The sequence below is a fragment of the Octopus sinensis genome, linkage group LG11 (assembly GCF_006345805.1).
Source record: "Octopus sinensis linkage group LG11, ASM634580v1, whole genome shotgun sequence".
Lineage (NCBI taxonomy): Eukaryota > Metazoa > Mollusca > Cephalopoda > Octopoda > Octopodidae > Octopus > Octopus sinensis.
The window spans coordinates 43,115,017-43,140,964 of record NC_043007.1 but is presented as its reverse complement, the minus strand read 5'-3'; the positions used below and the strand labels follow the sequence as shown (position 1 = coordinate 43,140,964).

The 25,948-nt window shown below is 34.8% G+C and overlaps 1 protein-coding gene across 7 annotated transcripts in view; it reads left to right on the top strand.

The window, feature by feature from the left end:
• LOC115216961 (protocadherin-like wing polarity protein stan) overlaps nt 1-25,948 on the top strand; it is a 314,183-nt gene that overhangs the window by 147,807 nt on the left and 140,428 nt on the right. For all 7 annotated transcript variants that reach the window (XR_005001272.1, XM_036507436.1, XM_036507435.1 and 4 more), the window contains exons 3-5: nt 9,308-9,482; nt 11,354-11,479; nt 22,776-23,010. Coding sequence is in view for 6 of the 7 variants with exons in the window: in XM_036507436.1 (XP_036363329.1) it covers nt 9,308-9,482; nt 11,354-11,479; nt 22,776-23,010 (536 nt within the window). In the remaining variant the exon portion in view is untranslated. The remainder of the gene's footprint in view (nt 1-9,307; nt 9,483-11,353; nt 11,480-22,775; nt 23,011-25,948) is intronic.

The window sequence follows — 25,948 nt, the reverse complement described above, 5'->3', positions numbered from 1 at the left end:
TCACACTTAGCTGTTTAAGACTAATGTCCTAACCAGGGCCAAAATAATGTAAAGTTAAGAATTAGTTTTAGTGGGAACATTAACAAAAATTTCAGATTTAGATGTTAGAATGTAAGAATATTCATCTACAGTGTTATGAAAGACCTCTGAAAGGATGTCTATTTTGTTTGTAGTGGTGGTGGTGATGGGGGAAACCCTTCAAAAGTACAACTTTGATCTGGTGATGTACTGTTTGAGATGCATAAACCAGGTGCTGAATTATTCAAATTTGCTTCTAGTTTTTCTATGTGATGTAAGATATGAAGCTGTTGTGGGATTTGTGTTGACTATATAAAGCAGTTGTTTTTAACTTGGATGGCAACATCTCATTAGGGGATTTGTGAGCTCACAAGGAGCTTGCAAATGTCGAGCAACATTATGGAGGGAGATGGAACACTGGGGGTTTTGTTGGAATGAGAATGTAAATCAGAAATTGTGTTGACAGTGAGCAGAAAACAAAATTGATCATGCACCCAAGGTGCAGTATAATTTCATTATATCTGACGATATGAAGTTCTTGAGAAGACCCACCCACGTCAGCGAAACTGAATTCTAAAAGTGCTGTGTATCCCACCCACACTTAAGAAGAAAATTTCTCATACACTCTACCACAACAAACCAAGCTACATCTCTTCTCTTCCTCACATTTCCACTTCATGCACTAGGCTTACCTCCCACTCCCTAATCCTGTCCTCTTGGCCCTGTGCCATTCTGTATCATTGCTATCTGTTAGCTTCTGACCTGTACGTTCCACCCATGACCTGTTTCACTGGGTTATTGTGTATGCCCGGCACTTTGCTACTATCTCTATCCTACTGTCTCCTTCTCTCTCTCTCTTTCTCCTGCACTTCCCTCAGGTTGGGTAACCATGTGTTTCCTTTGCAGCAGCACATCTGTTTCTCTCTTCATTCCTGATCTCTCTCTCTCTGGCCGGGTAACATTGTACCTCCTCTACAGCAAGACACCTGTTTCTATCTCTCTGCTTCACTATAACCTTTTATCATCTGACACTAGATCACCTCCTCCAATGCCCTCTCCCTTCTCAAAAGAGGCTTTTTTTTTGTCTTGCAAGTACTTGGTGACTCTGTCAGTACAGGTGCCACTTAAAAGTACCCAGTCCACACTGTAAAGTGGTTGGTGTTTGGAAGGGCATCCAATTGTAAAAACCTTGCCAAAACTGACCTCACCTGTGCTTGTGCCACATAAAAAAGCACTAAGTCCACTTTGCTGAGTGGTTGGTGTTAGGAAGGGCATCCAGCTGTAAAAACCCTGCCATAACAGTTACAGAAGTCTGGGCCAGGCTTCTCTGCCTGGCTGGCTCTTATCAAACCGTCCTACCCATGCTAACATGGAAGGTAAACATTAAATGATGATGATGATGATGAACTCCTCACCTTCTTTAGTAATTTCCATAAAAGTTTAACGTAGGTGATGCCAATCCCTGCAAATATCTAAAAAGAGACACATACTGGATTGGATACTGTAAGAAAGTATGGATAAACCACTGTATACAATTAGCTTCTTTTGATTAAAATATTCTGTTTTTTCCCTTCTTCCTTCTTTGCACCATTCGGTCAACACCTATTAGAATAAATAATATCACGTAGAATTGTTTTAATTTAAGCAGACTTGTGTCCTTCACTTTTGAATCATTAAGTACAAACCTTAATGAGTTGCTAATGTTATACAATTTGAGGCCAAAGTAAGATCTTTATGAAAGGTTAAATATAAAGAAAGTACTGCAAAGCACCATTGCTCACTACCTAAAATATGAAAGTATAATGATTATTGTTTCCAGTAACTAGGTCAAATTCAGATTAACTTAGCAGTTTGGAAGATGATGGTTTATGCTTATGAAGAATTCCAAAGATTTAAACATAAAGAAGCCAACTAGATCATGAGTGTACAAGTGTACTGTCCACTATTATAGAAATAACTCTATCAGTATAAATAGCAAATACTCAAATCATTCCTTATATACAAAGTCTGCAGAATTAAATTGTCTGTCAAAGATATGTTGTAAGAGCCATTCATTTAGATATGAAATCTAAAGATAAATTGATTAGGAAAGAATTGTGCATGAAAAATAGACAAAAAGGATGAGTGGTTATTTTTTTGTTCATAAATTGGAATAAATTGCTTGCTGATCAAACAAAAATTCCATCTGACAACTAAACTGTTTGTATTTAAAAATACTCCTACTCAACTATGATTTGACAATCATCTCTCCTTCTGTCTCTCGATTGTGTATACACAGACACATAGACATACACACGCATGTGTGTGTAAATACATATGTGTGTACTCGTACTAGCTGAAGTATATTTAGACATCAACATCAGTTTTTCCATACTTAGAAGTATTGGATTGTTCTTGGAATTCAAGCATTTATATATGTATATGGCTATAAATGGAATGTTCAATGACAGTCAGATTAACCAATGGATTAACCAATGAAAATGATAGGTAACCCACAAAGGAATGTAAATGTAAATTTGAATATTTGTTGGTCCCTTGAAAGATAGTAGAAAGCATAGTTCAAGTAGTGGTCAAAACCCCAGTTTAAATAAATATATGAAGAAATTCTCCACTATGTCCTGAGTACAATCTTCTGACTTTATTTACAAACTATAACATGTATATTTGTGTGTGTGTGTTTGTTATACACACACTAACTTCTCTGGTCCCTTTATGTTGGCTCCATTTTATTTGTCATGGTGTGTGTCTGTGTACTTCCTTCTATGTCCCTTTTTTTCCCTTTCACTCACACACACACACACACACACACACACACACACACACACACGCACACACACACACTTAATCTGTCCTTAAAGTAATGAAGAACAAAGAAAAAAAACTAACCTACCACTTTTTCTTCTTTTGCCTTTTTAACTCTAATCAAATCCCTTTTATTAAAACTTAATGTCCCAATTGCACCATAACAAAGTTTCTTTTCTCCCAAACCACAAAGTTTTCAATATAAAATAAATAATAAGAGAGAAAAGGCTCCCAAACAATAAAACTGTTTTGAGAAAAAACTTCAGTGTGACACTTTACTGAACTTTTACTGTAAGTGTCCTCCAGAACATATATGGTGGCTTGAATGTTGGCTAAGGATTTAATTGTTCTCCTTCTACTACCTGAAATCTGACAGGTGGTCAAGTTGCTGATTGACAAGTACCCCCTTCCACCTTTGCCTCCTTGCCTCCCTTTAAATCTAATTGGTAGGATTAACAGTGACTTAGATTAAGATGTAAATACATGAATGTATGGACATGAGCCTAATATATACATGTATTCATGTTTGTGTATTTTGCTGTATGTGTGTGTGTGTGTGTGTGTGTGTGTGTGTGTGTGTACATATATCTACAAACATGGAGATTCATGCTTACGTATGTATAGAGCTGCAGATGTGTGTGTGTGTGTGTGTGTGCACGTGCCTGTGTACACATGTTTATATATCTACAAGTATGCAAAATTCATAATTATGTGTGTACAGCTGCATATAAAATAAAGAATAACAATGAATAGATGTAGAAAGACAGATTAATATAGTATTACAATAGATTGAGAAAGTATATGTTGTTAGGGTCAGTGAGTAAAGTCAGTTATTAAAAATGTTCAAGCCAAGTTTGTCATAAGAACTGTTGCCTTGTGTTTTTTTTTTCTTGGTTTTCCTCTTCATCTGAACATGAAGTGTTGTTGTTGGGCTGGAAGTAAAATTTCCCAGGATTCTGGATTTTATCTAGTTTAAAACCCTTTTGATATCAACTTGTCTTGAAAAAGACCCTTGGTTCAATGAGACAAACTTTCCATTTTAAAGTGATTTGAATTAAACGTTCCACCAAAATTTCATGTTAATTTTTGTTCTAAACACCAGTTTAATAATGTCAAAGTTATTTTATTAAATTTTTCTTTATTTTCATTATTAATTAAGCTAAAGACAATGTATTTCAGCAGGAATATTGTAACAAAAGAGTTAATCAGCTTATACAATCTCTAAGTAGCCATTCAATGATTTGCTGGTTATCTTGAGTTCCAGTAATTTTGCATTTAATCTGGTTAAATACAACATTGAAAGCAAGACAATGGTTTGTTCTGTGAATTACCATCATTGCGCTAATGTTAATTTGTTGAAGTAGATTTTCTATAAGCAGCTGCCCTTCATATCACCAACCCTTACCTGTTTCCAAGCAAAGTAACATTTTCTTTATGACAAGACAGGTTTCCGTGGAAGATTGGAAATGAATGACATTATTTGTATAACAGTGACACTAGTTTACAACTATTGTGCAATACTGAGAGAGAGAGAGAGAGAGAGAGAGAGAGAGAGAGATGCTTCATCCAGTTTCTGTTTACCAAATCTTGTAATAGGGCTTTGGTCAACCTGAGTCTGTAGTTGAAGGTACTTGCACAACATGCCATACATGAACCACATGGTTCCAGGAATGAACCTGAAACCATGTGGTTGGAAAGCAAACTTCTTGACTGCAACAACCATGTCCATACCTCATAGGTTTGCCTGAGTCTGAATTTGATAAAGAAGATGAGAATATGATCTCATTGAGACTGTTTCCAGATAAATGACCTAGACTAAAATCATAGTTATTAAGAAGCTATAAAATTTCACAAGTAATTCCACAAGTAAGATGTGTGAAACTGTACCTTCATATAAGAACTGAGCAAACTTTTGCCCAATTTGATGCAATTTAAAAATTGGGGATTAAAAAAGAAAAGGAAAAACACTGTAACAATATCATAATAATGGTATTTCTTCACTTCTTATGTGGCTCACTGCCTTGGTCAAGTTGATAGCTTGTGAGCCACAGAGGGAGACTGTAGTAGTTTGACCTGCTACAAATAGTTGCTAATTGTCCTGCAAATTACACCTTACCATCATAAATAGGGCAGGACACTAGGTAATGTAGTTCTTGATAAAGTGTCAAAAAATAAGACCAGTTTGTCATGGATGTAGTGATTTTGATCATAATAAGTCAGCTCAGAGCTTTGGCTAAGCAATACAATGGTTTAGTATTAGCAATGCCAGTTCCTGTCTTACTTTAGAGCTTTGCTGTATCAGAGGCTGTCTTTTTTTCACTTGTTTAGCTCTTAAGTCAACCTTTATTGAAAAGACCCATGTTTCTTAGTTCTTTAATTTGTGTTAGCTATCATGGCTGATGCTATGCTGGAGCACTGCCTTAAAAAGCATTCTAACCATCATCATGCTGTCTTTTATATAATAGGCATTCCATTGTCTGGTGTGGTCATTCTGTTTTAAAATGATCAGGTGTGATTTGAAGAAGATTTGGTGTTTATTTCTAGCAAGTTGAGTGCACACAAAGAAGCTCTCTCAGTGGCTTTTTACCTCTTTGTGTTTGTGTGTGTTTCTGCTTTTAAAGTGTTTGTTTGTGTGTGTTTCTGTATTTAAAGTGTTTGTTTATTTGTTAATGTGCCAGCAATCTGACATCCCGTTTGTTTGTTTTTAACCAAAAGTTCACTCTATTATTTACTGAACTTATGTTTTCACTTGTGTATTTTGAGAATGGGGAAAATGGATTAGAACAAATGTAAAAATCAAAATCAACATTGTTTTTAGAGAAGTTTCTATTATTTTGTTGTTAGGCTTGTTTTAAGCTAGTATTTAATACGTTCAGAGTTGTGTCAAATAACTTACTAGATGACATTTGTGTGTATACAACAGAGTTCTGTAATTGCTATCATACTAATAAAACACCAGACAGTTACTTAATCTGTTTCAGATTTATTTATTTATTTATTTGTTTGTAGCCATTATGCTTTTCTGCTCAATCTCAATTTTAAAATATCTGAAGTGAAATATTAGATCTTGTGAAATCTTTGCTTAATAACAAGAACAGTTGTGATACTGTATTAAAAAAAGAAAGAAAGAAAACAAAATTATCTTCATTTTTGTTTTTCTTATAACATAATCATACAAAAAACATCTGACTGATGATAGCTGTTGACAAACCAGTTTCTTATTACTTATTAATCCTTTTTTGAAAAATGTCAAAATTGGATGTAAGGTCCTTTATAATTTTTAAGGTAACATTTATGGGTGGTTGTTTCATATTTCAAGGGTTGGCATATACAGTGCACAGCATAAGGTATGTATTTGCAATGCATTGGTTTTAGAATACAAATTATTTCCTCCTGGTGTTGAATGGTCAACAGGTTGAAATGCCTCATATGGCTAGTATTTCTATTTTTTCTTTATTAAGAGTTTTGGTGTGTTATTTTAGTATGTAGCACAGAAATATGATTGTAGTATTAAGGCATCAGTTTTAGTTGTTATTTCAGCAAGTTGAGGAATTATATAAATTGTGCATGACCTACCAAAGGAGCTTCTCTATAAGATTATATGACCTACTAGAAATAGCAGACAGTTAATACTCTACAGAGGTGCAGAAGTGATAAACATGCTCAACCTCTGTCTTTGTAATTCTCTTTTTGCAATTATCTTTTGTAGCTGTCCTAAATAAAAGATACAAACTTCAAAATGTATAATGTTCTTAATAAGTATTTTGTTCAAAGTGTAGTCTCTAATATGCTTAGATATGATGCTTCCTCAGCAATAAGTTATTCAAAAGATATTATTCTGAAAAAAAAAGAAGAGTAGTATTTAGTTTAAAACAAAATAAATCTTTTCCACTGGTTTAAAGGGCTTTATTCTTTATATCATAGATAAATAGCTTTATAAAAGACTCTTTCTCAAAGAAAATATGTCAGCTTCCATTACAGCAAGATTTGATGGCATTCTTCTACATTGAATTACATTATCTCAAAATAAATCCATTTTACTCAGCTTTGCAGACTGAACTTCATTCTCATCTCTTTCAGGATTTTCTTTTCCATTTCTTTCATTCTTTTACTTTGTCATATATATTTATACATTTATTTTTATTTTGTTGTTATTTTTCAAAATTCCTGTCCCATTTAACAATAGCAGTCTTGATTGATTGAAAGCAGATTATTAAGCTCTAAACATGATTTCCCAGTAAATTATAGATCGCTAAATTACTCTCATTTTGATAGAAATTGTATTGCAAAATTTGTTCATGCTTTTATTAACTTATTTACTTTGTTGTTTATGATGACACTGATGATCATGAGGATGGAGATAATGGTGGTAGTGATGGTGATGATAGCAATGAGAGAGAGAAGGGGAGAGAGAGATGATTGAGGTGTTGATTGTAGTAGTGATGCTATTGATAAAATGCTATAATGAGACTTCAGTGATAAAATTCTATATTTATCATGCCAAGCCATCTGAGAGATGTAATTATTGTGTGTTTATGTATGTGTATATGAATGTGTGTGTATATATATGTATATCATCATCATCATAATCATCATCGTTTAACGTCTGCTTTCCATGCTAGCATGGGTTGGATGATTTGACTGAGGACTGGCGAACCAGATGGCTGCACCAGGCTCCAATCTTGATCTGGCAGAGTTTCTACAGCTGGATGCCCTTCCTAATGCCAACCACTCTGAGAGTATAGTGGGTGCTTTTACGTGCTATCGGCATGAGAGCCAGTCAGGTGGTATTGGCAATGGCTACAAAAAAATCGTGCTTTTTTACGTGCCACCTGCACACCGGCACAAGTACCAGTGAGGTGACGCTGGTAATGATCACACTTGAATGGTGCTTTTTACGTGCCACTGGCATGAACGCCAGTTAGCCACTCTGGCAACGATCATGCTCGGATGGTGCTCTTAGTGCTCCACTAGCATGGATGCCTGTCATTGAATTTGATTTCATATATATATATATATATATATATATATATACAGAGAGAGAGAGAGAGACATTGTAGAATGAATTATCAAAAGTGATGATGGTTGTATAAGGTGATGTTTGTAGTAGTACTGCTGGTAGTGAAGTGATCCAATTGTGGCGTTGTTGAAAATAAAGCTGTTCACATATAGATAGGCTGAGATAAATAAAATATATTTTGACCAAAGTACTGATCGTTGTGGTTTTATTGATGACATAAATTTTACTATCTTGTTATCACATAATGTCTATAAAGATATGGCGATGTACCTCAACTCACTTGGCTTTTGTTTTCCAGAAACTCATATATTTATCATTAGTCAGACTCGGTTAGATAACCTATGACTTAATATAAGCTATGTTTAGAGTGAAACTATACCTGGGATTAATGTAGACAGAAAGCCTGCTTAGTTGTGATATTTGATGCTGTGATAGGCTTATGATATCTCTGATTCACATAAAACCAATTCCCTGTTTGCTAAAGTCATCAGTGTTATTTTTTTGATACTTTCTTTGAAACTATTATCCATTGTTCCCTTTAATAATTTTCATACAGTTGACAAAAATGCTACACTCTTTATATTATCTCTTATTCCATCCAACAGTTTTTATAAGTTTAAATCTCATCATTGTTACCTCACCCTTTCATCTCTCTAGAGCTGATAAAATTAGTACTAATAATATACAAAGATTGAGCCAGTTTATTCAGTTTAGTGAATTGATGTTTGAAGCTTCAGATGTTACCAGGGATATTTTTTTTTTGTTGTGTCTGTGGAGAATTCGATAAAATAAGTACCAGGCTAAGGTACTTGCTTATATATCCCTGTCCCTTGAGGCATTGTTGTAACATAAGTAACTACCATTTATTTATCTTTAATTTTTGTCAATAGTTGCACACAGAAAATATATTGACCATGTTCACTATTACTAGAAGGCTTAGAGAGCATCAAGTGTCTAAACTTCTGAGATGAGTTACTATTAATACTATTAATTAATCATATTATATTAATTATATTATTAATTTTTCAGTTGAGATGAAAAAGTTTTTAATATTTACATCTGCACTATATTTCATTTGGTTTGTACTAGGTATATATCCAGGAATAAGATGCCTGATGACAAGCAGTGATTAAATTGATCAATATGTAGTAACATAGATATAATATAAAAATTTCTAACATTGATACAAGTTGGAAAATTTGGGGAGAAGGATAGTGTTGATTAAAATAATTCCGCTACTTGCCTGGAAAGACGTAAGTCAAAGTTTAACTTTGTTGAATTTTAACTCAAAATGGTAGAGAGCTGCAGCAATACACCGCAAGGTATTTTGTTTGATACTCTAATGATTTTTCCAACTTACCTCCTTCTTTGGAATAAATATTATAAATGTTTCATCTCTAAAAATATTGATAATAGTTTCAAAATTTTTACTTATAGTAAGTCATTTGTTTGTATTTCTCTTTTCAGGTGATGCCATTTGATGACAACTTGTGTGTGATGGAACCATGTATTAACTTTGAAGTGTGTATGACACGTCTCCTTAGTGGCAGTGCTGCACCGTTCATCAAGTCTGATTCAATGCTCTTTCGACCAATTCACTCAAACAATGGATACCAGTGCCGGTGTCCAAAGGGTTTTACAGGTAAAACAAAGTTTTTTTTTTATTTTTTAAAATGAATTACAATTGTATACATGTATATGTTTTGAAATGGGTGTGATATATATGAACAGATATGGTGCAGGTATAACTTGTGAGTGAGAAGCTTATTTCACAACCACATGGTTCTAGGTTCAATCCCACCTTTGTCAAATTAAATGTCTTCTGCCATAGCTTTTCTTTGACCAATGCTTTGTGAGTGGATTTTGATATGTAGAGTGTGTGTGTGTGAAAACTATTGAAGTGTAGATGGAAAATATTTTCCTTCAATGACTCTTTTATCTTATGCCAAGGCTTTACATAGTGTGGTTCACCAACAATATTTGATATAACTGAGAAAAATCAAGGAAGAGGATCGCCTGAAAGTTTGAGTATAATAGATTAATAATTGGTATACTTTTCAACATTGATACCTCTCTTACAGACATTATTGATATACATTGTTTCAGTAAACCAACTTCTAGAAACAGTGAGCAAACCATCTCTTTCCTATTGAAGTTCAACATAGGCATACCACTACCTGGTTCCTGAATCCTGAAAGACTAGACTTTATTGTGTTTAAGAGAAAATGAAAAACCCTGTATACATATTGATTTTAGTAAATGAAGTATGTTTTTACTAAATGTTATAGTTTTTATAAGAACATAATTTTAGTAAGGGAGTTACTAAATGGTATAATTTAAATTTTACTATGACTATATTATTGTTTCATTTGTGTGTTTTGTAAGGAGGGTCAGAGTTTTGGGTTCAGTCCCACTGCATGGCACCTCAGGGAGGTATCTCCTATTATAGACTCAGGCCAATTGCAGCCTTGTGAATGGATATTTGGTAGATGGAAATTGAAAGCTCGTATTCATCATCATCATCATCGTCGTTTAACGTCCGTTCTCCATGCTAGCATGGGTTGGACGGTTCGACCGGGGTTCTGGGAAGCCAGAAGGCTGCACCAGGCTCCAGTCTAATTTGGCAATGTTTCTACAGCTGGATGCCCTTCCTAACGCCAACCACTCCGTGAGTGTAGTGGGTGCTTTTTACGTGCCACCTGCACAGGTGCCAGGCGGGGCTGGCAACGGCCACAGTCAGATTGGTGTATTTTATGTGCCACCGGCACGGAAGCCAGTCGAGGCGGTGCTGGCATCGGCCACGAGTCGGATAGTGCTTTTTACGTACCACCAGACCAGGGATCCTGGCTGGTTCAATTCGATTTCGATTTCGCTTGCCCCAACATGTCTTCACAAGCAAAGGGGGTTGGCAAGGGTGCCTGTCGTACGGTCGCATTGGAGTATTTTACGTGCCACGGCCACGAGTCGGATAGTGCTTTACGTACCACCAGACCAGGGATCCTGGCTGGTTCAATTCGATTTCGATTTCGCTTGCCCCAACATGTCTTCACAAGCAAAGGGGGTTGGCATGGGTGCCTGTCGTATGGTCGCATTGGAGTATTTTACGTGCCACAGCCCCGAGTCGGATAGTGCTTTTTACGTACCACCAGGCCAGGGATCCTGGCTGGTTCAATTCGGTTTCGATTTCGATTTCGATTTCGTATTATATATAATATGTATTATATATGTGTGTGTGAGTGTGTGTATGTTTATGTCTCCTTGTCTTGACATTGAGTGACTGTTGTAAATGAATGGCATTCATTTCCAATATTCTACTTAAACCTTGCATGGAAATAAATGCAGGTTGGTGGCAGGAAGAGCATCCAACTCTAAAAGTTTGTGTCAGTAAACTCCATCTGGTTCATTAAAGTATGAAAAAGTGGATTTTAAAATGGCTGCTGTGGCAGCAGTGGCGTGACAATGATGTTTGTCTAATCATATTCAGTATCTCTTTTCATTTCATTTTCTTCACAGGAATGACAGTTGATTTACTCTGTGATGTTGAAGTAAATTTCTGTTACTCAACACCTTGTCAACAGAATGGAACATGCATTCCAAAAGAAGGGGGTTATGTCTGCTTATGTCCAGAAGGATATACAGGTCAGTATATACATTCCTTTTCTTTTGTTTGCTACTTTTTCTCATGGTTGTTGCACGTATCAAGGAAGAAACATCTATGTGATTGACCAGTGTGATCAACAATTTGTTAGAAACAGTAGATAAATCTCACTCAAATCTCACCCAATTGTCTTGATTGGAAAAAAATGAGAAGACACATTGGATATTATTGTCTAGATCAACTAAGAAAGAAAGGAAAAGATGGGTGAGTCATGGCTAAAATGACTTTGAACACAAGTCTACTTGTCAAAATTGGGCTGGTATCAAAATAATACCAACAACTACTACAGATAAAAAATTTTTCTTGATACATTCATGGATTTCATTGCTGTTCCTATCCTACCAAAAGTAAAAAAAGATACCATTTATTTTCAAAGTAATCCCTTTTGTAGATCTGTTGCAGATCTCTTACCAAAAAATGCTCTCATATATTTCTACCTATTCTATTGTCACCACAACAGTCTCTGATCCCCTGAATTAGCTAGCTGCATAACACCTGTACCCATTTCTTCTCATCTTGTCACCTCATCCATGCCCCACTATTTGCCAACACTTGCTCTCTAGAGCAACAAGCCACTGAAATTCTGCTCATATCTTAAGTTTTTTCCTGCAGATATGAACTTATAGATGATCAAACTGAGCATGAGTCATATCAATCTCACCAATCTCAGAGGGCCTTCAAAGGTCATGGACACTGATTAAACTAGGTACAAACAGTTGAGACATAAGCCACAAAACTGCAACCAGTTACTTTAATTTCCTGAATTCATATAAATCTTGTTTTAATCATACAGACACAGAATTTTAATTAACACACACAGGAAATAAATATCAAAAATAGAAAAAGCAAACATGTATGGGCATGTATTATTCCTGGGTCAGTTGCATCTGGACCAACATGATTATTGACAACTTGATATCAAAATGTTTGTCATATTTCAACAATTTAGATTATGGATAAATTGTTCATTTTATTGGTTACGACAGTATTACAGTCGGGTAGGATATCTAAAAGACATATTCCATGCTTAGGCTTTCTTCTGTAACTGAATAGAAATTCCTTTCTCAGAAGTAAATAAATGAACTATATCTGTTTTAAAATTTTAATATATAAATGTGAATGTTTGTATGTTCCAAGTATTAACCCACACTTTTTGACATATAAACCCAGTTTTTTTTTTAAACAGGTATCTACTTATATATAACTTTTTCCGTCTTATGTTGTTTTCATGGCTATACTGCATTCGAAATTTACTTTCTTATCTGTTAAATACAAAACATATTCAATGCTTCTAAAGTTAGTTTACAAAATGTTGTCGTATTCCAAAAGATATTATTATTTAGCATTTAATTTGATTGTGATTGTTGTCAGTGGGCTGTTTAGCTTAATGGTAGAGTACCCAGCCAGTATCTGAGGGGTATGAATTTGAGTCCTGTAGCCATCTGCTGACAACTTTTCCCATCTTAATAAGGATAAAATACCCAATCTTTCTGCTGTTTCTACTGCTATACTGTGTTCAAAATTTATTTTCTTGCCTGTAATATATATATATATATATATATATATATACAAAATAAGAAAATGGAGAAACACATCTTAATCAATGATCAACTACCAGATAATACCCAACCACATAATTTATTAAACCACTACATATGAACATTAAGGTCAAACATAATGATATAGAACAAAACAATGTACATGAAAGAGTAATATGATACAATAAGTACAGTATGTATAAGTGAATATAAATAAATACAAATATAAATATAAACTATATCTTACAGCTGTTTCGGCCATGCGTGGTAAAACATTTTACCTTTGCCCATATAATACAGTAAATGAATTAATTGCATCGCAATTCTTAACATTTATGTATTAACTTTGTTGGGTGCTTTACTAGCAGTATATTGGATATATGTTATCCCATGGAGGGTTGCACTTACAACCCCTATCTCAATTTGTATATATATATATATATACCGGAGTAAACACATAAATGTGAAACAAGGTGGAAAAAAGAGTACTCAAATACCAGTGGTAGAGTAATATGCTTTATTCAAAGCAGCAGAAAATTCAACAAAACCTGTTACTCTGAGTTTCTTGTTGCCGTTCGTCGGACAGTTTTTGCTAGAATGGAACCGATATGTGGATTCTATCCAGACTATTGTAAATGCTACACCTTTAAAAAAATGGACTTGTTTGATTGGCCCTTTAGAAATAACAACCATACACCTTTAAAAAATGGACTTGTTTGATTGGCCCTTTGGAAATAACGGCCAATTTTCGAGTGATAAACATAGATGAGTTAAAAAAAAAAATATATATATATATATATATATATATATATATATTTTATAAACATATATATATATATATATTTTTGAACTCATCTATGTTTATCACTCGAAAATTGGCCGTTATTTCCAAAGGGCCAATCAAACAAGTCCATTTTTTAAAGGTGTATGGCCGTTATTTCTAAAGGGCCAATCAAACAAGTCCATTTTTTTAAAGGTGTAGCGTTTACAATAGTCTGGATAGAATCCACATATCGGTTCCATTCTAGCAAAAACTGTCCGACGAACGGCAACGGGAAACTCAGAGTAACAGTTTTTGTTGAATTTTCTGCTGCTTTGAATAAAGCATATATGTGTGTGTGTGTGTGTGTAATAAAGCATTATTACCATTATTAAAAATAACAATAATAATAAAGTAGCCAACTAGTTTAACCTATATAGGTAAAATATACGAATAGATAAATTAGGGTACCAGAATGCCACTTGCTAGAAATAGGAGTTAATACTCCAAATCCACAAATTTCTCACTATTAAGGAACATGCATGGTGTAATGAAATGGATATTTGAAAAATTGATGAATACTGTATTCATCAATATTAAAAATAGGCCTTACCTTGCATAAACCACAAAGGAAGAACAGATATCTTGGTATTAATTGATTTCACCTTTTGTATGTTAGTACTTAAGGATCATCAGCCAAGGTGAAATCAATTAATACCAAGATATCTGTTCTTCCTTTGTGGTTTACGCAAGGTAAGGCCTATTTTTATTATATTCATTACATTCCTCATGTGTGTTTCTTAATTGTGAGAGATTTGTAGATTTGGGGTGTTAACTCATATTTGTAACAAGTCATATTCTGGTACCCTAATTTATTTTTATACACACACACACACACACACATACAGACACACACATACAGACACACATTAATATGTATATAATACAAGAAGACAAAGAATGAATTTAGCACATCTTTAATATTCATTACAGTTGTTTCTGTGCCATTCTGTTTCTAATCACATTGCATGTAAATGATTGTGTGTGAAAAAAATCACACAATATGTGTGGTTGATTATGTTAGAATGGCACTTTGTGAGACTAGCATTAAGTCATGCCTCTTTGCATTGTATGAAGAATATGTATTTGGTGTGATGTATATAGAGAAGAATCAGGACAATGAGTACCAAAATAATAATGATGATGGTGATGACAACAAAGAAGAAGAAGAAGAAAAGGGATAAAAATAACAACAACATTAATACAAATGCCAACAATAATAAAATTAATAGTAGTGGTACAAGGGGCATTTATAAGACCCAGGATAGTAGTAAATCACAAATGTTTGTAGTAACCAATATAGAAAATATTACAGCCAACAATGATGATGACGATGATGATAAGGATAGCATATTAAAAATAATAAAAGAAAAATGTAGCAATAATAATAACAATAGAGAACAAATAAGTCAGAAGAAAAGGGGGAGATTCAAATAATATTAATAATAATAATCCTTTTCACTATAGGCTCAAAGCCTGAAATTATGAGGAGGAGGCCAGTAGATTACATTGGCAGGAATGTACAAATGGTACTTATTTCATCAACCCTGAAAGGAAGAGAGGCAAAGTTAACCTCGGCAGTATTTGAACTCAGAATGTAAAGCCAGAAAAAAATGCTGATAAACATTTTTCCAGTGCAGTAACAATTCTACCAGCTTGTTGCCTTAATAATAATAGTAATAATAATAATCCTTTCTACTATCAGCATAAGACTTGAAACTTTAGAGGAGGAGGCTAGTTGATTACATTAACCTCAGTACTTGAGTAGTACCTAGTTTATCAATCCTGAAAGAATGAGAGGCAAAGTCAACCTTGGCAAAAATTGAATGCAGAACATAAAGACAGACAAAATGCTGCTAAGCATTTTGTCCATTCTGCTAACAAATCTGCCAGCTTGCTGCCGCAATAATGGTCATGATAACTTATACTTATATTATATGTAATAATAATTAATACTTATCACCATTAAGACACAAACACAATAATAGCAATAATAATAAGGATAAAGAAGATGGTGATGATGGCAGTAGTAATAATGGTGATGGAAAAATAAATAAATAAATACTTGGGCAAAGATGCGATAATTTGGAATTTAGGAGTGTTCTAGGTGAGGGAAAATGTAACTGGCAATAAAATTCTAAAGCAGTCTGTAGAGAGATGCAGTAGTTATAAGGATAAAGATTATAAAATTGTTGTGGATGGTTGTTGTTTGATATGCATTCCACTGCAGCCTGTTAAAGTGGATTGACAGAAAATTGACATATGCATCAAAACATATATCAGTGAACCATTGATTTCCTGAGAAGTGGAAGGAGGAGAATTAAAAAAAAAAAATTTATAAGGTAAAATGTAAAAAAAAAAAATGAAAAGAATACACAGAATTCATTGGAATGAGTGGACTAATAGAATCAAATAAAATTTTAGCGTGATAGAGTATTAAGCAAACAAACAGCCTATTCATTAGCTAATTAACAAGTTCGTTAATTAAAACTCCTATGTTGCAAGGTGGAGAGTTAATAATGCTTGACTGGCAGAAACAAAGGACATGAGGGAGTGATTGGGGGAAGTATAATGGGCTATAGAGCAATACAATTGTAAGTACCCAATATAAGGTTAAGGTGTAAACTGAACAATCAAGTGAAGAACAGAATACTGCTACTGCTATTACGAAACATATTTGAGTTATGACAAAAGAAATCCTACATATCCATATGACTGGGTTGTTATGAGAGGGTTAAAGGAGAAGTGAAATGAAACAAAATGGAAATGAAATATGACAAATCACAGGTATAACTTAAAGATAGGTGTAGGAGTGGCTGTGTGGTAAGTAGCTTGCTTATGAACCACATGGTTCCGGGTTCAGTCCCACTGCGTGACACCTTGGGCGAGTGTCTTCTACTATAGCCTCGGGCCGACCAAAGCCTTGTGAGTGGATTTGGTCCATTGTGTTAACAAATCTGCCAGCTTGCATCTGCAATAATGGTCATGATAATAACTTATACTTATTATATAATATGTAATAATAATTAATACTTATCACCATTAAGACACAAACACAATAGTAGCAAAAATAATAAGGATAAAGAAGATGATGATGATGATGGCAGCAGTAATAATGGTGATGGAAAAATAAATAAATACTTGGGCAAAAATGCGATAATTTGGAAACTGAAAGAAGCCTGTCGTATATATGTATATGTATGTGTGTGTGTATATGTTTATGTGTCTGTGTTTGTCCCCCCAACATCGTTTGACAACTGATGCTGGTGTATTTACGTCCCTGTAACTTAGCGGTTTGGCAAAAGAGATCGATAGAATAAGTACTAGGCTTACAAAGAATAAGTGCTGGGGTCGATTTGCTCGACTAAAGGCGGTGCTCCAGCATGACCATAGTCAAATGACTGAAACAAGTAAAATTATTATTTAACATCCATTTTCCATGCTGGCATGAGTTGGATGGTTTGACAGGAGCTGGTCAGCTGTACCAGGCTCCAATTGTCTGTTATGGCAAGCTTTCTGTGGCCAGATTCCTTCCTAACACCAACCACTTTACAGAGTGTACTGGGTGCTTTTAATGTGGCAACAGCATGGGTGCTATTTATGTGGCACCAACATGTGTCTAAGGCATACTCTGTGAAAATGTGTATGGGATCAAAATGAGTAATAAAGCAAAAGAAGGAAATGTATGGAGGTGGAGAAAATTCAATTATGTTACTAAAGAAAATTGTAAAAGCAGAAACCTGTAGTCCATGTAGTTTGAAATAAATTATGTCTTGTAAAGGATTAGGCGTTAGGGGCTAATACAAATGAAAAATTTAGGGCTGAAAATTTCCTAACATTTTTCTCTCCATGCTGTCTCTCCATGCAGGGATACACACTTTATTTTAAACTGTTTCTGGAAATGGTCAAACCATCCCTTGCTGGTTTGAAAATCTTTGGGCTCCAGTGCTGTCAATGGTCTTGGTTGTGGTTCTCCAATGCCTTCTGCTCCATCTTGCCTATCAAACTGCTGGTATAATTTCTGCACTTTCTTGCAGTTGCTGATCCACAATGCCAAGGTAGATTCCATCCTGATGAAGTAGTTATTTCTCACTGTCTATCTTTTTGGCACTTTCACAAAAGCTTACTGCTGCAGTAGACCTGATCGCTACCTTGTTCTTCTTTATGTAGCATATAGTGCTTTCGTCGACATCATAACAATGACCTACTGCAGCATAACTTTGACCATCATGGAGCATATCCAGCAGTTGTACATTCTTATGGAATGTCATAATCTTTTTCTGGTGCTTAGGTCCACTGCCAGAAGCCTTAGAAAGTGTAGGGTGTTTGGGTGGCATCTTAGGGCTTTAATAACATGTAGCAAAAAACTCAACACTCAGCAAAATACTTGAGATAGCTACTGGATGCAGTTCTTCCCCAAAAGAATCTTCGTTGCACATACCACCAATGGGAGATTGAGCAGACATTAAAAATAATCATAGTTTTAAAAGTTTAGTTTGTATCTAGTGAGATACAGTAATCTATACTATAATAATAATAATAATAATAATTAGAGTGAGAGAGAAAGAGAGAGAGATATGCCATGAAAGAAGTCATAAAAAATTGCAGACAATATTTACGATTCCGCGAATATGTGGTGGTTTCCACAAACAAATATTCGTTCTGCGAATAACTGGGACCACGAATGCCAAACTGCAAATAAGCAGGGGGGATATACTGTATGTGTGTATATGTTTATATATATGTATATCTATCTCTATCTCATTCCCTCCCTCTCTCAGCTCTCTCACTCTCCTCCTCTCTCTCTCTCTCTCTCTCTCTCTCTCTCCTGCCACCCTCTATATAACTAAGGATTTTTATTGCTGAGTTCACCCCATGGGGGAGTGTAAAAATGGTGGGGAGTAAGTTTGTCAAATGCTGTTAACTTCACAATTGTGTTATATGATATAAAAATAGAAGAAAATCATTTACAATTTTAACTGATAGTTGAAGATAATAGATTTATCATGTTAATGCAATATGTTCTTGCGCAATAGATTGAGAATTCTAATGGAATTCTATTCTCACAGAAAAAAAAAAAACAATAAAACTTCCAATTTGTGAGTGTTGTTGAACTTATTTTTGCCAAAACACCATCATTTTTCTCTAATTCATGTGTTTTACTTTAAAGATTTTAATCACTGGATGATAATTTCTCATTTTAATGGTTGTGCAATATGCACTTAATTTATATAGGTGTGTATATGTCTGTATGTGGAGAGAAAGAATGTGTGTGTGTATGTATGTGTTTGTGTGGGTAAAGAGGGATTTAGCACAATGATTTAAATTATCATAGAAAGTAAAAAGCAACATTAACTGTGATTTAAAGCTGAAAGAATAGTTTAAGTGTATACTGATATATGGTACTGTGGTCTGACTGGAATGAAACTGTAGTTGCTTATGGAATAGATGAAGTTGTAGCTTAATGAAGAGGAATGATGATGATGATGATGACGACGACGTCGACGATGAAGACGACGATGTCAACGATGAAGACGACGATGAACTATTGAAAACAAAAATATGTTATATCAATAAATTTCATGTACATCTCGGTGTGAGTCAATAGAAATTTTACCTTAGGACCCAATGTAAATATAAAATATGTATGTGTGTATGAGAAGAATAGTATTTGTATTTTGTATTTATATATGCATATATATATATGTATGCATATATATATATATATATATATATATATATATATATAGAGAGAGAGAGAGAGAGAGAGAGTGGGTGTTATACACACACAAAACTCTTACTCTCCTGCTCTGGCATACAACCCTATACCTTACTCTTACACTTATTTCCTTAACTGAAAGTGTATATCATAGATTACCATAAAAGTTGACATTCTCAGCCATGTCTGTACCATTGGAATCAAATGTAAACAATAGGCTGAAGTCGTATTTGATTGAGAAGTAAAACCAGCCAGACATTTCCTTTAAAAGACAGGTGGATCAAGAAACTAGTGGTGTTGATGGTAGTGGTGATGGTGAGATGTCATGTCAGGTTAGCTACTAGAATTGTGACAATCTAAACTAGCAACTGTGAGCAAAACCCAAAGCAAACTTATTTTAATTTGTTGCTTCATGGTGCAATGGATAACGCGTCTGACTACGGATCAGAAGATTCCAGGTTCGAATCCTGGTGAGCTCGCATTTATTTTTATAGGTGTAAGAGTGACTGTATGGTAAGTAGCTTGCTTACAAATCACATGGTTCCGGGTTCAGTCCCACTGCGTGGCACCTTGGGCAAGTGTCTTCTACTATAGCCTTGGGCCGACCAAAGCCTTGTGAGTGGATTTGGTAGATGGAAACTGAAAGAAGCCCATCGTATATATGTATATATATGTGAGTGTGTGTGTATATATGTTTGTGTGTCTGTGTTTGTCCCCCCAACATCGCTTGACAACTGATGGTGGGGTGTTTACATCCCCGTAACTTGGCAGTTCGGCAAAAGACACCAATAGGATAAGTACTAGGCTTACAAAGAATAAGTCCTGAGGTCAATTTGCTCAACTAAAGGTGGTGCTCCAGCATGGCCACAGTCAAATGACTGAAACAAGTAAAAGAGTAAGACATAATCCTTTTATGACTATATCTCTAATAAGTATGGTCTGTACACTTCCTGCCAACAACCCTTCCCTGCTTTTTAAGTGAGGGTATTTCTTTTCCATAGAAATTCAAAAGTACAGAGCAAACATCACCACTTAGAACCCAACCAGAAGTTGTAACATTACAAGTTGTAGTTGTGCTGCAAATGGTGATATCACAATCCATAGCTCAACATAGTTTTCTAACCATTCACAGACATCCACACACATCTTTCTTCTCGTCTTATTTACCCTGCCTCTTTCTCTCTCAGAACTATCACTCACTTTCTTTTCTATTCTTCTTCAGTTATAGGAGTCACTTTATGTCCTTAGCCTTGCAAGTTGAGGCTATTGTCACTAGAACTGGTACCAAGAAAAAAAGCACTGAGTTAATTCTGTAATGGGGTTAGCATTTAAGAAGGGCATCCAACCACAGAAACCAACTGGAGCATGACTTGTCAGATACCGTTGAAACATCCAACCCATGAAACATCCAACAATGATGAATACATGCATGCATACATGCATACATGCATGCATACATGCATGCGTATGAGTCTACCAAATTCCCTCACAAGACAAAGACCTTGTTTAAGCTAGGAATATAGTAGAAGAGTGGTGTGCAGTGGGGCTGATCTGAAAGAATGCATGATGATTTTAAAAACAATTAGATTTATCTGATGCATAATGGTTAGCAATAAGGAAAAACAATAAGCCCTAAAACAACTATTAAAATTATATATATGTATATATATATATATATATATATATATATATAGATAAGAAAGTTGGTTTGTGAAAGCACGTGGTTGAATCCCTTACACCGGAAGAAATCACTCATTACCTCCCCTTATTTAGAACTCTTTTGAACATAAACATAATGATAACCCTGTTCAACATAAACATAACGTCGCAAGAAATTTGAAAAGCTAAACGCGAAACCGGTCTTTCTTCTAAATTATGTCATTATAAGAGAAAAAAATTTTTTTAATATTCTTAAAAAATTTTTTTAATATTCTTCAGACATATTGATGCAAATATATATTTTTTAACATTTAAGCCTTCTGTAGTTTTTTCACTTTTTACTATTTTCTATATATATATATATATATACATGTATATATATATATCATCATCATCATCATCATCATTTAACATCTGGTTTCCATGCTGGCATAGGTTAGATGGTTTGACTGAAAACTGGTAAACTGGGGAGCTGTACCAGGTTCCAATGTGGTTTGGCAAGGTTTCTATGGCTGGATGCCCTTCCTAACACCAACCCCTCTGAGCATGTAGTGGGTATTTTTTACATGCCATCGGCAGGGCACCAACACCAACCACGACTACAGTCTCACAAGTATGGTATATCACCAAAGGTCTTGGTCACCTGTCATTGTCTCCATGAAGTCACTACTTGAATGCTGCTTTTTATGTGCCACTGGCATGGGTTCTAGTCAGATGGCTTTGGCATCGACCATGACTATGATTTCACTTGGCTCAACAGGTCTTCACAAGCACGGCATATCACTAAAGGTCTCAGTTGCTTGTCATTGCTTCCATGAGGCCTCCTACGTCTACCTCTTCCACAGGTTCTCTCCACCATTAGAGTATGACACTTCTTCACATAGCTGTCCTCATACACACACACACAGAATTTATATATATATGTGCTGGTGGCACGTAAAAAGCACCATCTACTCGTGGCCGTTGCCAGCCTCGCCTGGCCCCCGTGCCGGTGGCATGTAAAAAGCACCATCCAATCATGGCCATTTGCCAGCCTCGTCTGGCACCTGTGCCGGTGGCACATAAAAAGCACTCACTACACTCACGGAGTGGTTGGTGTTAGGAAGGGCATCCAGCCATAGAAACATTGCCAGATCAGACTGGGCCTGGTGCAGCCTTCTGGCTTCCCAGATCCCAGTTGAACCATCCAACCCATGCTAGCATGGAAAGCGGAGGCTAAATGATGATGATGATGATGATGATGATATATATGTACACATTATATACACATTTTGTTGTTCATTGACCATGCATTATGTCTTTATTTACATCTTTCTATCTATCCATCCTCCATCGACACATACATACATGCATATACATATAGACATACAAATATACATGCCTGTAATAGACACAAGCATTTATGCTTGTGTGTGTGTGCACATGTGCGAGCACACACACACACTCTCATCTATAAATATTTTTATTATAGGAATAATTTACATTGCAATGTGTATATTCTTACACTCTGGTCTTATGTTTTGTTATAATTATTATTCCAGGCAAAAATTGTGAAATGGATCTGTTTCAAAATTTTGGAAAGAATTGTCCAAAGGATATATGTAAACCCCCTTCTGTATGTGAACCTCTTGAAGTCGGTGGCTTCTATTGTAAAGGATGCTCTGGTATGGATTATCATAACAAATTCTGTGAATTGACTACTCGCCGCTTCTTCAAAGGATCTTATCTGACTTTCCCATCAATAAAGCAACGGAATCATTTCAAGGTTCAGCTGAAGTGAGTATTTTGTTTTGTTTTCAGTCTTCATTCTTCTATTCAGGTACCATGTTTATTTATTTTCTATACCAGCTGTGGGCAACTTGCAGCCTGCAGGTTTTTCAGATTGGTGTGCCAAATGAAAAGTTACTTCAAATTTTTTTAATTGTTCAGCCCACCTGATGATAAGCTATGTCTTATGTGACCCACTTCTCATAAAAGGTTGTCCATGCATGTTCTGTACTATAGTTTGATCAGAGGAAGAACAGCTTGATGAAGAAGACCCATCAAGCCAAGTAAAATCGTAGTCATGGAAAATACTGGTGTTATGCAAATAGCACCCATGCTGGTGGCACGTAAAAGCATCCATTACACTCTTGGAGTTGTTGGGGTTAGAAAGGGCATCCAGTTGTAGAAACCGTGCCAAATCAGACTGGAGTCTGGTACAGCCTTCCAGCTTGTCAGCCCTGGTCAAACTGTCCAACCCATGCCAGCATGGAGAACAAACAAAATGATGATGATGATGATATATATATATATATATATATATATATATATATATATCTTTCCAAGTAAACCTTCAACAAAATACATTATCATATATTTCTATAGATTCCTTAGTGGATTTTTTCAATCTTTCTTTCAAATAATTTACAGCTTTAACTTGTGTGTACGCATGCATTATTTTTCCTGCAGGGTTCATTCTTATGTTTTTATCTTCAACACTTTTTTAATCAAAAGAAAATACCTCAAAATAATACCACTAATTAAAATTCCAGGACCATTATTTACTTTTTAGCTGAGAATTTCCTTTGATACTAGTTCAAAATAACTTCATATTTCAAAGTATTTTTCTTTGTTTTCTGGGATTTGTTTTATTTATTATTATTTTTTAATGTTTTGTGTTTTATGTTTTCCCCCCTCTTTTCTTTCTGCTTTAACTTTGTAGTCTTCTACCAGCTTTGAAAATATTTTGGTTAATTCTGCAGGCATGGAAATCTTTTTCTCTTACAGTTGACCAAATATAGTTTTAGATTGTTAGGTGTGAGCTACCCAGAATAGAACATATGAATCATTAGGGCTTGAATTCTTTAAAACAGCTTAAGTAAAAAAAGAAACAAGAAAACAAGAAAAGAAAGGAAAGAAAAGAGAAACTAAATATACTGCAACAAAGTCATTACATTTAGGTACTATCTTAGAAAGCCAGGTTCTGAATAGCTTCTTTTGAAGAATTGCAAGTTACTGCATTACGTAGGCTCCTTGGGGATATGTACTATCTCTGTTTTTCTGTTCTATTTGGGTCATTTTCTCTTTTAAAACTCTTTGTTCTTATTAACTGCATATGCATTTGTGTGTGTTTGTTTGTGTGTGTTTATATAATATATATTTGCAGTATTTATTTATGTATGTATAGATAGGCATACATATGTGTGTGTGTATATATATATATATATATATATATATACATATATATATATATATATATATATATATATATATATATATATATATTATATATATATATATACACACACACACACACCACACACACACACACATATATATATATACACACACATACACACATGAGGTGAGGGCTGGAAAGTTCCTGGCTTTGGGTAAAAGAAATAGAGAAGAATTAGTTAATTATGATTTTATTCAACATATTCCCCTCTTGGATTCACACTCTGAGACTCTAGTGGTCTTTCAGTTTTTCTAAGTCTTGTAAAAAACTCAGAGGGTTGGGCTTCCAGCCAGATCTTTCATGATGCCCTTTTCAGCATCCCCTCATATTTATATATATATATATAAGAATTTTTTGCGTAATAAGATTAAAAAAACAAGGCTGTATAGATATTAGAGTGTATATATATATATATATATATATATATATATATATATATATATATATGTACGCATGCATATAAAGAGAGAAAGAGATGCATCTATGTGTGTGTGTGTGTAGTCATCTATATATCATAAGTAATCATACTTAGTAAATACATCATTGATATATCTGCAATATTCATCCAGAGATAATTGCTATTTCCTCTATATCGGATGTAACAAATCTAATCTAAGTATGTGGCTAGCTGTGAGTACATGTCATTCATAAGACCCAGCTAGATCAAAATACATCTGGCATTCTTGTTAGCCACTGTTTGAAGAGATTTTGAGTATCTCTCGTCCATTAGAGATGTTATCTCTGAATGAATGCCACAGTAAATTGCCTTCAAATGATGTATACAAATTAAGTATGATACATAGATAGCTATTTCAATTAAATACTAGCAGATTTTTACTCTGCTAGGTGGCTATTTGTAATATCAGTGATTGTTTTATTCACTGTTTCCTATATATCAGAGACGAAAATTCTCTTCTTGTTTCTTCCAGGCATATGGTTGGTTGTGAGTACTTGGCTTTGGTGAGGCCCAACTAGACAGAAATGCATCTAGCTTTCTCACTAGCCACTGCTGCTGCAATTTTCATCTCTATCTGAAATACATATTGTATTTTCAAACACAGTGTGTCTATAAGAGTTGTTATCTCTGGAAAAATACTGCAGTAAATTGCCTTTCAATGATATATTTGCATTAAGTAGTCTGATGTATATTTTAACTTTGTACTACTATTACATCTCTCTCTCTCTCTCTCTCTCTCTATATATATATATATATATATATATATATATACACACATACATACATATATACACAGATACATGTAGCAAAAGACACAGTATACATTTAAGAAGTTTGCTTCTTGATCATATTGTTTTGGGTTTGGTCCTTCTGCATGTCATCTTGCGCCAATACTTCTACTATAGCCTTCCGCTGACCAAAGCCTTGTGAGTGGATCTGGTAAACAAATACTGAAAGAAGACAGTCATATGTGTGTGCAAGCGTTGTGTATGTACAAATGTAGAATTTTCATGGACAATTAGGAGAGAAGTGCTCAT